The following is a 14,617-nucleotide window of genomic DNA, read 5'->3' on the forward strand; positions in this document are numbered from 1 at the left end:
AATGTGCCTAAGTGTCTGCAGCATTAGGGTCTAAATTAGCACTGCTTGGCAGACTCAGAGGTGATATCAAGCACTGAATGGGCATACAGACTAAACCACCCTTTTACCTCCAAAAGTGTCTAATCCAAGACACAGGCTTATTGGTAGAGTGAAGAAGCTTGCACTTCCACTGCTCATTTTGTGCCTGTTCTGTAACTTTAGGGCATGATTCTCATTTACACTAAGGCCCCTTTACATCACTCTGGGAGTGTAAAGGAGTCAAAGTAAATGTAAACTGCCAGAGCCTTAGTGTAAATGACAGTCAAGCCAAATAGTGCTCAGGATGATCAATGTGGTAAACTGATTTTACACAAGCACTAAATTTACTAAGCAAACCCAATGACATCCCATTTATTCAACAGGCGAGACATTTTATTTTTAAATTGAACATTTACAATGAATGGGGTTAGCTGATCATACAAATGCGTACCTGCTTTTGACGCTGCCCTGCATTTGGCAGGGGAAGTCACAGCACTGATTAGGTTACATAATGATGTTCCTCTGCTCTTCATTTTCTCAATTTCAGGTGCTTTTAAAGTCCATTCCTCTTCTAATTTCTGAGTAACCAAAATGTAATATTTCAGTTTGTTCACTACATTTTTAAAAGGAACAAAATAATGTGAAATACTTCGCATGGAGAAAGGGATGCACAAGGCCTTTAGGGAAGATACTGGGCTTTTGGCCTGTGTAACGCATCATAAAACCCAAAGAATGGTATTACTGGCAGTGTCAGTGAGACTGCATGCGCTATTATCCTGACTGCTATGTATTGTAGATATGGCAGGCTGCTAACTCTAGCAGAGTAAAAGGGGGAAAGTGGCACATAAGGCACCTTAAAATCTCTGGGTGTGTGGGTATCACCATGGAAAATACTAACACTTGATGCCTGCCAATTAAAAGAGAATATTCCTCCCAAAACATATAGATATATAAATGACACTGCACAATATTAGAAACAAATTGAAAAGCTTGTCTTTTAACTTCATGCTGTTATGTTATTAACAGCTGCCAAAATTCCATCAGCAATAGTATCCCTTCTTATATACAGCCTCTCACCCTAATATCTTCCAATGGTTTCTTTAAATCCTCTGTATTTAAAGAGGGTTGCACAGCTGGAATCCTATCTGTTGTCTCGTTCATCCATTTCTTTAAAGATTCTACAAGGCGCTTGAAAGTATCCATTTGTTCCTGACAAGATGATACATCCTCTTCTCTAGACAATTAAAGACAGCAAGAGAACTTGAGTACAGAAAAACATTAATCATTCTGAAATTATATCAACAGAACTAAGTAATTATTGACCCAAACCTTCTGCCATTGAAGACAATGAGAGCTTAGTGACTCACTTCAATGAGTATGGAAGAGGCCCCTGAATTTACAGTACAATTAAAAACTACTCTTATAACTAAAATTTTGTTAAAGTTATCTGCCTCAGGAAGGCAGATAATTAACAGTGGAGCTGAAAACCTCAAATATTTTCTAATCAATGATCCAATTTGAGATGATGAGACTTTGGGAAGCAAAACTTATGAGGGCTCCATTATATCCTCTTGTTTTGGGACTTATTAAATCTACCTTGTAACTTATATACATTATAGCTAACCATCAGTTGATCCTGAAGTGATATTTCAGTGGTGCTGATAAATTAAGTACACATAATCCTATGCAATAAAAGCAAGGACAGTGTAAGACCCAATGCTTTGAAGATCACAATTTCATTCTGTGCGGTTGCAAGAAAACTCATCAGTGGGAGAAGGGATGCGGAAAAGGGAGATATAATACATAAAATAAACAGAAAAAGTGTCTCTGACAGCAGCAATATAGAGAGATTAAACAAGGGGAGAGAGTAGTGAGCAAATAAGAACTTTGCTCTAAGAGGAAACTTGTGATAGTACATGTCCCCTATGTCCCAGCAGTTTGATACCACGGTGAAATAACAACCAGAGAACTGAGTGATGCCTAGATCATCAGAAAGTTTGGGATTTTGAAAAATCACTACATAACAATGTTTAAAAATCTGTTTCTTGGGAAGGCCTACCTAGCTATCTTTCTATAGTGTCTGACACTGTACAATATCTAAGCATGATTTTCATACCCAATACTGTCATTGCCATCAATTACATGTGCACACTGAACGGAGACAATATCCCATGGTGTAACTACCTTGTTTTTGAGACATCATTTTGAATATCAGTTCATTTAAAAGGGAATTTTACATCCCTTGGCAACTTGGTTGGTTTGCAGTTTCTGGACTGGACCAGAACCTGAAGCATTTGTGTCCTGGTCTCATTAATCTGATCTCAAACATATTTTGTGGGTATGAGCAACATTTGGAAAATCTAGTTTCTCTGTACACATGGCCCAATCATAATGTAAATTCATTCTTTTAGTTTTCCTTTCACCCTCTGCATTCCAATCATAACTTAATAGCAGCTTGCACATGCAGAACCTTGTATTCCATCTGAGAAGCAGTGCAATAGTTACTATTAGAACTGATAGCACTGCTGCAAATACCATGGCAGGAGGTGAAGATTGCTTTCTTTTTTGCTGACAATACCGCCTTTGAACCATTTACCTTCAAACAGCCTACAGTGTGCTCTCAAACACGAGGGCTATCTTTTTCTTAATCAGCACCATGCACTACATACAAAAGCATGACTTTCATTACAAAATGTATATTGTATTGCTTGCATATAAAGTGGAAATATGTTAATAATTATTGTACTAACTTTTCCTTCACAGTCTCTTCCACTTCCTTGAACTTCTTTGTCAAGGCATTTAACTTTTCTAAAGCCAATGCTTTGTCCCCAGGGAGACCATGGACAGAAAGCTCTTCAAGAAGCTGATGCAAAACTTCAAGATCTTTTTTATGATCTATCAACGCCATACTAGTTTCCTGTAGAAATGAACAGAAAGTGCCAGTTTTATATTGGGCTCTATGATCAGTTGTTCAAAATTCAATCCTTGATCTTAGCTATTCTATTAAAGTTGGGAAACCAGCTTGTTATATTGACTGCACTACCATGAATTATAATAAATAAATAATAATAATAATTAATGGAGATATCCCATCTCCTAGAACTGGAAGGGACCTTGAAAGGTCATTGAGTCCAGCCCCCTGCCTTCACTAGCAGGACCAAGTACTGATTTTGCCCCAGATCCCCAAGTGGCCCCCTCAAGGATTGAACTCACAACCCTGGGTTTAGCAGGCCAATGCTCAAACCACTGAGCTATCCCTCCCCCCCCATGAATTGAGTAAGTGAGGGCAGAAATCTACACTATGTGCAAATGGAGCTGTACAATACCTGCATATATTGAGACACTTCAGTAACATCCTTTCCTGGAGCATCAGTCTCGTTGAGAGCCTGAGTTTTCTTGTCTAAAAATGACTGAAGTTTTTCTGACAGGCTTTCAAACAACTCCACTTTGTTCTTCAATTCCTCCATCTTTGCAAGTTTCCCTTTGTGTCTGGTACTTGCTTCAGCAAACCGTACAGAGAGCTCATTCATTCTAGCTTGCAGACAGGAGGCAGTGGATGGATCTGTTGTTTCTATGAATTTGTTCACTTTTTCATTCATAGCATTTATACTGCTTTGGCGACCTGCGATACCTTGCTCCAGCATCTGAAACAAGCAACAATTATTGTGGAGGGGTTATAAAGGAGTCTTAAGAAATGACACTGATAACTCAGGTTCACCATATAATAATAATAATAATATAAGAAGAACAATAAGAATAAGAAAAATTTAAAAATCACAAAATAGAGGAATACACAGGAATATCAAAGAAAGAAATAGATGAGGCACTGAGAGGAATGAAGATTTGGAAAGCACCCAGACCAGATGGGTGCATAGATTGTGGCTTGAATAACTTAATAAATGTTTGAAGAACAGATGTCCAAGATGGATGGAGACACGGAGAACTGTCCTCTATAAAAAAAGGAAGACGGCAGCAGTGATCCTATGAATTATAGATCAATCATGTGTTTGCAAACTATGTGGAAACTTCTACTGGCAATTCTGGCAAAAAAGATCTGGATAACACTAGCTTGTAATGGAATGCTGCCTCCTGAGCAAAACAGTTGCACAGTAAACATGAAAGGGACAAAACACCCACCTCACACTGAAAAGGAGGATCACAGAAGAAACAAAAAAAGAAAACTTAGAAATGGTGTGGCTAGGCTACCCCAAACCATATAACATTTGTGGATCATCAAGACACTGAAAATGCATTAAGTTCATCCAAAGATCATTTCCCTTCTGCAGCAATCTATGGTTAACTGGAACACTCGACTCTACCCGGAGGGGACTCTCATTGATGAGGTCCAAATTAAAAAAGGAATCTTTCAAGGGGATTCCTTATCACCAGTGCTGTTCATGGGTAGCAACACAGTGCGGCTGACATGGATGCTGTGAGATAAATTGTGATTATCATATCAGCAAAGTGCAACAACCACTTAACCAGTCATTATAAATAAATGATCTGAAACTATATGGACAGTCATAAAAGGATATACAGAGACTGATCACATGTCGAGAAGTTTGGTGAAGATATCAAGCTACAGGTTGGTTTGGCTAAATGTGTGTCAGCATTTGTAAAGAGGGGCAAATCAGTGCAATCAGTGGCATACAAGTTAAAGAAGGCACCATCCAAGGTATGTCAGTACGTCCCTCGGCCCGTGCCGCTTCCAGCAGCTCCCATTGGCCTGGAGCAGCGAACCGCGGTCACTGGGAGCCGCGATTGGCTGAACCTGCGGACGCAGCAGGTAAACAAACTGGCCCGGCCCGCCAGGGGCTTTCCCTGCACAAGCGGCGGAACAAGTTTGGGAACCATTGCTCTAGAGAATGAAGAGACAAATATTTTAGGTATCTGGCAATTGTCACAGACCAAAGAGGCTGGACGTTGTTGTTGTTGTCGAACAGAAGACAAACAAGACCATGTTAATAGATAGTGCCATAGCAGCAGACAGAAATATACAAAAGAAACAAGAAGAGAAGATAGCGAAGTACGAAGAACTCTGTCAAAAATCGCAATGATTATGGAAATCTAGAATAAAGATGATCCCAGTGATTACTGAAGCTCTTGGAGCGATCCCTAAAGTTATGAATGAGACGCTCAAGAAGACATTAGTAGAGCCCTGTGCGGATACAAATTTATATCAGCGGATAGAAATCGGTATCCGCTGAACCGCAGGGCTCTCCCAGGAACCGCAGTGGTGAAAGGAGCAAAACGTGGAGCCACCGCTCCCAGGAGCCAGCGCCCTGCGCCGGCAGCTCCTTTGGTACAGCTGTACCATCCACAACCCCGCCCCCAGCCCTGTCCTCCGGTGCAGCTGTACAGACCCAGACAGGAGACACAGTCACGCAGACAGCTGCGTGGAAGGGACGGGGGCGGTACAGCTGTACCGGAGGAGCTGCCGGGGCGGGGCGCTGGCTCCTGGGAGTGACGGCCCACATTCTGCTCCTTTCACCACTGCGATTCCCAGGAGAGCCCTGCCATTCAGGGGATACCGATTTCTATCCGCGCATATAAATTTGTATCCGTGCAGGGCTCTACATGTCAGGAGTGCCAGGTATCATGATCAGTGACCTCCAGAAGACAGTGCTCACAGGCAATGTAAGAATTCTAAGGAAAGTCAAAGTGGAACGAGTGCATTTGAGCATTTAGAATGCAGGAATTCTGCAGAGAGTTTACCAAGACTCTTGACTGCTAAAACCTATGGAGCCAGCGCCTTGTCAGGATTCATTGGTGGCTCATGGGGAATTTGACAGTCACTTTCCCCCCTTATGCTTCAAAGTCTTGTATGTTGTGAAGGATGTTTTTGTTTTTTAAAATCCCCATGATGTAATACTGAGGAATAATAACAACAATACCCACCTTACTCTTAAGAAGAAATAATTACAGTCAGATCCTGATGTAAATCAGGGTAACTCCACTTATTTCAAAGTTTATTTTGTATCCATTAAAGGATTTGATCTGAGACTAAAATTATTTCTTGAAATTGTTAAACATTATCTGAATTAGCAGGCAAATGTTTACTTCAAAGAATGCTACTTACAATATTTTTACTAATGATATCCTGAATAGCAGCAGAATTCAAAGGCATTTGACCTTGTTCTTCAAGGCTCTTTTCAACACCTCCCATCCAGTCAAGCATTTCATCCAAACCATCTTGCACGCTTAGGGAACGAGTCAACGTTATCTGGAGCTTCTCATTCCGTTCATTCACAGACTTGGATAAACTGTCATATCTGCCAACAATGTCATCTGAAAGAAATAAATAGAAAGGAAATCACTAAAAGTTTCACCTTACTTCTCATAAAATCATTGAGCCCAATCCTACAGTTCTAACTCTGTTTTTGCTCAGTCCTCAGTGGAGAGTTCTCTGAAAACATTCATTCAATGGGCAGTGGCAGTTAAAAAAGCTAAACAGAATGTTACAAACCATTAGGAAAGGGATACATAACAAGACAGAAAATATAATGCCACTGTATAAATCCATGGTACGCCCACATCTTGAATGCTGCATGGAGTTCTGGTCACTCCATCTCAAAAAAGATATATTATAATTGGAAAGGGTACAGAGAAGGGCAACAAAAATGATTAAGGGTATGGAATAGCTTCCGTATGAGGAGAGATTAATAAGATTGGGACTTTTCAGGTTGGAAAAGAGATGACTAAGAGGGGATATGGTAGATGTCTATAAAATTATGAATGGCGTGGAGAAAGTGAATAAGGAAGTATTATTTACTCCTTTATATAACATAAGAACCAGGGATCACCAAATAAAATTAATAGGCAGCAGATTTAAAACAAACAAAAGGAAGTATTTCTTCACATAATGCACAGTCATCATGTGGAACTCTTTGCCAGCGAATGTTGTAAAGGCCAAAACTACAGTGGGGTTCAAAAAAGAATAAGATAAATTCATGGAGAATCGGTCCATCAATGGCTATTAGCCAAGATGGTTAGGGATGCAACCCTATGCTCTGGGTGTCCCTAGCCTATGACTGCCAGAAGCTGGGAGTGGAGCACAGGGGATGGATCATTCGATAATTGCCTGTTCTGTTCATTCCCTCTGAAGCATGTGGCATTGGCCACTGATGGAATACAGGATACTGGTCAAACCCAGTATGGCCATTCTTATGTTCTTATGAGGCAGACTTCAGTGCGAACTTGCCAAGATAAGGACCTCAGGATTTGCCCCTTGACAATACACAATCAAAAGGCTGGATCTTCAGTTATGGCCGAGGAGCACATAGGACAACTCAGGGTGGGAGCAAAAGGTGGCTTAAAGCTTCCTTTTGCACTTCCCATTCCTGAAGCAACTGTTTGCAGGGCTGGTACCTGGGTACTCTAACTTATGACAGCTGTTAACAGCTCCAAAGGACTGAAACAGCAGCTAGGGATTAGTGAAGCATAGGGCATCCCAATCCCACACTTTTTCCTCCAGCTATGCCCCTGTGCTGTCATCAGAGTAGGATGATGACATAAGAACTTGTATACCCGCTTTACACAAGGAGATGATCTGCCCTGTTCTGGAGTGAACCTCCCAAGGCTGGATACACTATTGGCCAGAATGCACTGGTTGTGTGACCCAAAGTGACCACATCATCCTGGAGGATCTAATTCCTAATGTATTAGCTCATCTAATCCATCCCCTTCTCTTTGCAATTGTTCTTTAAAGAACATTTACTTATGCCTTGTCTCCTTTAATTTTAATGTCTCAAGTAATGATGATTCCAACTATTATTTAGATAGACTATTCCACAGGCTAATACATGTCATTAGTGGAAAGTTTTTCCTGGTAATCAGATTTTTTCCTCTTTCTTTTAATTTCACTCCACTGCTCCTAGTCATAACTCTCACTAATTTCTCTCCTTCCTTAGTGTTTACCTGTCAAATATGTTAATTAGTTGATATGCCCTGCCCTTTGCAAGGCCAATTAGTCAACTTCTTAAATTAAAATATATTTTACAGTCCTCTCACATTTTCAAATCTCAACATGTGAAATAATCAATAATAGTTCCCCAACCAGCAAACAGGTTGCAACACAGTAAAGATCAATACAAGGATTATTTTTAATATGAGATTTTGAATACTCAATACTTATATACAGTATATATAAATATGAGGGAGTGAACAATTTAGATATACACCATTCTACCTATATCATCCTTGTAAACAGAGACAGGATGTTTACAGGCCCTCTCCAGCAGGTGTCCAGGAAGCCAGTGACTGTTCCGAGGGTGTTAAGAGGATTTTTACTGAATCTTGATCTGGGTCTGAATCAGGACTTACTGATGGCTGGGAGCAGAATTCTTGAAGCTTGGAGTGCATGGGTATTTCTTCCCCTCTGATTTGTTTGGGACTGGGGTACAGTAAAGCAGCTGGACAACATGGATAACTCACTTAATTTGGGTAGTTGGCCTCATTGCCTTAAACAGGCCAAGCAGTGTAAATTATAAAAGAGTTCTAGGTGACAGAAAGAAACAGAAGAAGCTGTCCCAAGGGGCTCCTGATTCCTAGAGCCCAACACAGAGATCTTTGCAAAACAAGGTTTCTGTTTCTACTGACTGATTCTCATTGTGGCTTTTGTTATCCATATGAAGGAAAATGAGTCCAGACCTGTCCTACTTTCTAAGTTGCAAAGACAAGTACATACTCTCAGAAAGCCCAGAGATAGTTTTCTTTTTCAGCCTTTACTGCTTCAGAACTATATCTGTCCATCTACATTGATACCAGGCCTTCCAAAAGGTATATACATATCAAATATCTATCTTTCAGACAGTAAATAAACAGCTAGGAAGACAAAGAGAGAAAAACACAGGAAAAGTTACCAACCAAACTGAAAATTCACTTAAAAAATATCACAGGTAAAGAGTGTAAATGCTAGAGAAAACACCAGCTGAGCATAAGCAAGACAGGAGGTTTAATAGAAGATTTTAATAAAGAAATTTGTAATCCGGACAATGTTAAACAGATGTACTCCACTGACTTCAAGGTTGAAACTAGGGAATTAAAGGATTAAGCCTGCATATCCATCTTTCCATTGTATCTTTAGCTTCGGATACATGTTCTAATAATGTTGTCTATTATGGCAGTAATAATTTCAAAGAACTCTTGCAAGTCAGTTAAGTCATCATCTCCCGTAGCTGCCTCTTCTTCCCCTTTCTTACTGAAACCACATGTCTGCCCTTGAAAAAAAATTGAGTTTAAGCAGCCATTATCCATGTGTTCCACTATAATAGTTTCTCTGTGCCAAAATCTTTACTCTGCTGTACATTCTTCTGTATAGTATGTTACTTTACTAAATAGGTGTAAATTCAATGTTAATCCAGTTTTAACCATACAGAGTTGAACACAACCCAAATACGTTTATTATATACTTCCTGATCCTGCAAATACTTACATATGTGCTTAATTTGAGACTAATCATGTGCTTAAAGATAAGCATATAAGTGTTTCAGGATCAGAGCCTACAATTGGAAAAACAGGAGAAATTGGGGAAAGAATGCCATTCTGGTTTTAATTTTTTTATTGTTTAAGATTAGATGTTCTATCAGTGACACTGCAATCAACGGAAAAATACTTAAGTGAAGGGGGAAAGGATTTCGCTGGTTTTTAAATAATTTTGTAGTTTTTAAATAATTAGAGTCAGGACACAGATCACCAAGGGATATTCATGATCCTCAACTATCCCTCTGTTGCAGACTTCCTGTGTGACCTTGGACAAGTCACTCTTTGTCTCAGTTCCCTGTCTGCAAAATGGGGACAACAATAACTCCTTTCTCCTACCCTTTGTCTGCCCTGTCTGTTTTGATTGTAAGCTCTTTATTTGAACACCACTATGGCAATATTATTTTATTTGTGAATTTATTTTCTTTTTTTTTAAGCACTACAGTAAAGTCACTAAGTAGTGGCAACATATGGCCCAATAAGACATAGAAATGAAAAATGACAAGGGAGGATGGAACATTCATCCCTTATCTCCTCCAGCATGTAGGTGCAGACTTGAGAGATAAAAGACAGGACTGGGAAATAACAAAACTCTTACCCAGTGTTTTCTGGATTTCATCTTTGTCTGGTAGTAAAGTTCCCCTGGTATCCAAAAGCACTTCAGCAGCTTTTTTCAGTTTCTCTACAGCAACCTGGTGATTAGACACCTGCCCCTGGAGAACCTGTAAAATTGCATTGCTTTAAATTTCAATACTGTTCACTACAGCTAAAAGTCACATAGTCAGCACACAAGAGAAACCTGCAATGAGGTATATTTGGTGGACATAGCTGAACTTTTATTTATCATACAAATATCTGAATATGCCTGACATGAGCAAGCAAAAAGTAGAACAGAGCAGTGGTAAGGGGAGCTGCAATAGCCTTCAGGCCACTTACAGGTCAGTTCTTAAAGGATTGTTTCATGCACACATCTTTATTTTTAGAAACAGGAAATGGTGCAACAGGGTGCAACATGGATGCCTTTTGGAGTTTGTCCTAAGCACATACTCCTGCTTTTTTGCCAGACAGTTTTATCCCTCTCTTCCAGAAATCTAGGTGCCTGTGGAATTCCTTTATAAACTTACTTCACTTATCTGACCATGTAGCTTATTCCATTTCCAGGGCATTTCTATTCACTCATGGTTTCTCCATGTTCCTATTTTGTCTCCCACTTTTTGAAGTGTTCAACCACAGTGAACAATGCATTGCTAAGAATATTTCAACCCTTCTATCGTCCTGAGGATTATCAGTTAACTTCAAAGTGTCAGTTTTAGTTTTCTACAAGGAGTACAACTCAAGCCCTCAAATCTTTTTTTTTGTAAGGTAGATTTCTGAGACTGGGTATCATAATAATGATCCTTATTTGCACCATTCCGAATGCAATATCATCCTTCCTGTTGCAGAGTGACCATTAATATACACAATCTGCCACCTAGGTGGACTGTAATTTTTCAACAAATTTTCACTATTAGTGATGTCAGCCACACTAGAATGTACAATGAATCCTCCCTTAACCACATGAAAATAACTATTGGCCGCACCCAGTGCACAATTTCCAATCCCCAGCAATTTTAACAGTGGAGTTGTTTTTAAAAAAGGGTAAGAATAATTTTTTTTATAATGGGAAACATTCATTTTTTTATTTCCACCATATTTAAAAATAGAAAAACCATTTTTGCTCAAACTTTCCAAAAGCACCTTCAGGAAGAAACCAGTAAAGAAAAAATTCAGCCTGTAATATGATGTTGATAGAGTAATTGAGCAACTGAAAACAGGTGGTTGGAATGCAAATCATTATACACCCTTAATTAGAGCAGTTGACACCACTCCTGCTATAACTATGAATAAAGAGAGATAAAAAATTACTTCTGGGATAAAATTGACCCAATCTGTGATCCCTTCCTGACAGAAAAACTTTTGATCTTGTGCTAGTGTATCCAACATTCTATTGACCTCCTGTTTTACGACACTTATCTTAGTCACTGATTTCTGATGTGGAACTTTGCTATATACCTTTTGATGAATTCTTTTAAGACCATTTGCCTTTACATCAGTTATCAAAAAGAAAAACAAATGAATTTATCAACACAGTATCAGAGAACTGTGCAAGGAAGAATTTACAGCCTTTGGCAATCAAGAAACAGTCCCCATCAGGTTGTATTGAACAAGACCTGGTACCGAATTGGTACAAAATTGCCTTGAATCAGGAAGAACACTTCATGGACTTTACCCTGCCTCACCTGGTGCCATGAATCTTCTACTGACAGTGGAACACACACCCTGCGTTTACCCATATGATAATGGTCTGTATTGTTTTATACTTATTGTGCTCACCCATGCCTTTAGACTGAGTGCAAGCTCTGAAAGGCAGGAACTCTGATGCTGGCATGTCCTACCTATTCTGCAATGTTACATACACTTACAATGCTAAATTAATCATCCTTTACATCCTTTACTGATGGTACCTCTACACACTTTCAGGCAGCTGGAAGAGAGGTGCACTTTAGTTCTTTCCATACCAAAACAAGGAAATCATTCTGGTGCAGAACACACTACCATTTTAGTTTAGGCATTGCTATCAAGAGGATGTCATTGATATACTTCAATATGGCAGCTGATACGCTAGCTGCCATAGAGAAACTCAAACATAAATGAAGAGGCATTTTCCTTGCACTGGCCACAAATATTGTGTTTACAAAATAAAAAAATATAAAATAAAAAAAATAGGACAAACCAGAAGACATTAGATGGTGATAGAAAGAAAGAAAGCTTGTGCCTAAGGCACTGAAGAATATTTTGAAGAACAGTTAATCTCAGTAAAAAGATTATCCTTATGCTGCAAAGGTCAGCGTCTGGATGGATTATCAACTGCATGTGTTGGCTGAAAGGGGCAGCTTTAATTTACAACACCTGACTTTTTCAAAAATTCTCTTTGTTTTGCATTCACTAATTGGCCTTCTTTATTCATTCTGGTCTGAACCTCCTGTTTTTATTCTTCCCTTGACTCTTTTGAGCCTGTGCACCTCCCCCTCCTTCCCAGCACATACTGGTTGAGTGTTCTTTTGTGCTGCAAGCAATCCATGTAGGAGTTTCATAAAGGAGCCACAGTCCGCACTTCTTTTGTGTCAGTTGCATGAAAATTGGCATTATACCGGATATAATTCATTTGGGAGTAGGGAACAAAGAGTTTAAAAACAGCTTCAGATTGTAATCAGTGTTGTTCCTACTTTTCTAAAACTCAGAAGCACAAATGTAACTAAATCAGTTTGAAGTTCAGAGTTCAAAATTTACATTTTTAATTATAAAATAACAAATATTACTTTTTTAAAAGTATGAAGATCATTATAATATCACAGTGTCATCTATCATTCTGCTCTGGTGTACCAAAGTGTCAGTTTTCAGTGCTGCCATGTGGGAGAGAGAAGTTTTTTCCCAGGCTGTTCTGATGGGCGATAGGTATAGCATTCACTTCCCAGGGGGAAGGTGACTCTATTGTGCCTCAATAAAGCCTGCTTGTCCGGATTTCTAACTAAAGGAAACACTTATCTGGTATGACAACTATTTGTAAAGTGCAAGAAAGGTAATATAGGTTCAATCGGGGCTTTCATACATGATTATTAGTATCCTGAAGTATTCATAATTATATTATGAAATGCATGTTGAATATTCCATCTGACAGAGAAAGAGCAAGAGACAGAGATAGAGACAGAGACAGAGACAAAGAGAGAGAAATTACAGCTGAGCAGTTATCTTGCCAGTTGGAAAATGAATGAAGAATATTCCAGTTCAATTATAATTACATTATGAGACAGTTTAACAATTTTTATAAAATCCTGGCTCCACCGTAGTTAATGGGAGTTATGTCATGAACTTCAATGGAGCCAGGATTTCACCTTATGTTAAGAACATGCATATATTCTTATGCATGTTCTAATTCTTTTCCCTGCTTCTCTGCCTATCATGTCGTTATCTTTTTTTAAACAGTAGTGTTGTAAATTTACACGGTAGTTTATAAAACACAGAAGAAGACACTACCCCTGCCCTGGAGGGATTTCACTGTATCTCACAGAAACACAAACATGTGGCAATAGTTTAGATATGCACATTCTAAGGCTTGGTCTACACTAACCCCCCAAATCGAACTAAGGTACGCAACTTCAGCTACGTGAATAACGTAGCTGAAGTTTGAAGTACCTTAGTTCGATCTTACCTCGGTCCACACGCGGCAGGCAGGCTCCCCCGTCGACTCCGCGGTACTCCTCTCGTCTAGCTGGAGTACCGCAGTCGACGGCGAGCACTTCCGGGTTCGACTTATCGCGTCCAGACAAGACGCGATAAGTCGAACCCAGAAGTTCGATTGCCAGCCGCCGAACTAGCGGCTGGATATAGACGTACCCTTAGAGTTAAATTTTGCCTGGTTTACCACTGGCTTCTGCTGACGTAACCAAGGGTCTGAGTCCCTTAGTGAACGAACATCTGCCTGGAGGGTGGATCACATTGGTACAAAGCACTCACAGCCCAATCAGGAGCCTGGACCCACTCAGCACCACCCCAGCAGGAAGCAGTGCTGGCTAAGGAGGGAGCATAACCATAGCCCTGTCGGGGTCCAGTGATTCAGTACATCCCGAGGTCTTCACTAGCAGAGCTCCTATGGAGTCCTGGCAATGGCTTAAAGCCAGCCTGCTTGGCAGAACCCCCAGACAGGGCCACAGAACAATCATTGCCTGTTCTGACCTTGTGGTGAATACCCTGAGTACAGGTGCCTGTGCTGGTGTAAAAGGGTCCAAAGTGCACCCTTCCTGTGCTAGTGGAGGACAAACAAACCCTTAGTAGTAAATTCAAAGATGACAAAGTTCATCATCCCTTGTACAAGGTACCTTATACAGGCTCCCAAACCTGTGATTCCACAGAGACAGAACCAGCGCCTGTGGAAAACTGCTTACAGTATAACCTCAGATTTACAAACATCTCGGGAATGGAGATTGTTCTGAAAACTGAAATGTTCGTAACTCTGAACAAAATGTTATGGTTGTTCTTTCAAAAGTTTACAACTGAACATTGACTTAATACAGCTTTGAAA

General features: G+C 39.8%; 1 protein-coding gene across 1 annotated transcript in view; it reads right to left on the minus strand.

Annotated features, from left to right (window-relative positions):
• The window catches only part of DST (dystonin), a 434,612-nt gene that overhangs the window by 119,797 nt on the left and 300,198 nt on the right, over positions 1-14,617 (minus strand). The window contains 6 exon segments of the mRNA XM_065400686.1: positions 470-596; positions 1,096-1,252; positions 2,769-2,935; positions 3,345-3,662; positions 6,098-6,306; positions 10,097-10,220. Of these exon segments, the coding sequence (XP_065256758.1) occupies positions 470-596; positions 1,096-1,252; positions 2,769-2,935; positions 3,345-3,662; positions 6,098-6,306; positions 10,097-10,220 (1,102 nt within the window).

This window comes from Emys orbicularis, chromosome 3 (assembly GCF_028017835.1).
Source record: "Emys orbicularis isolate rEmyOrb1 chromosome 3, rEmyOrb1.hap1, whole genome shotgun sequence".
Classification (NCBI taxonomy): domain Eukaryota; kingdom Metazoa; phylum Chordata; order Testudines; family Emydidae; genus Emys; species Emys orbicularis.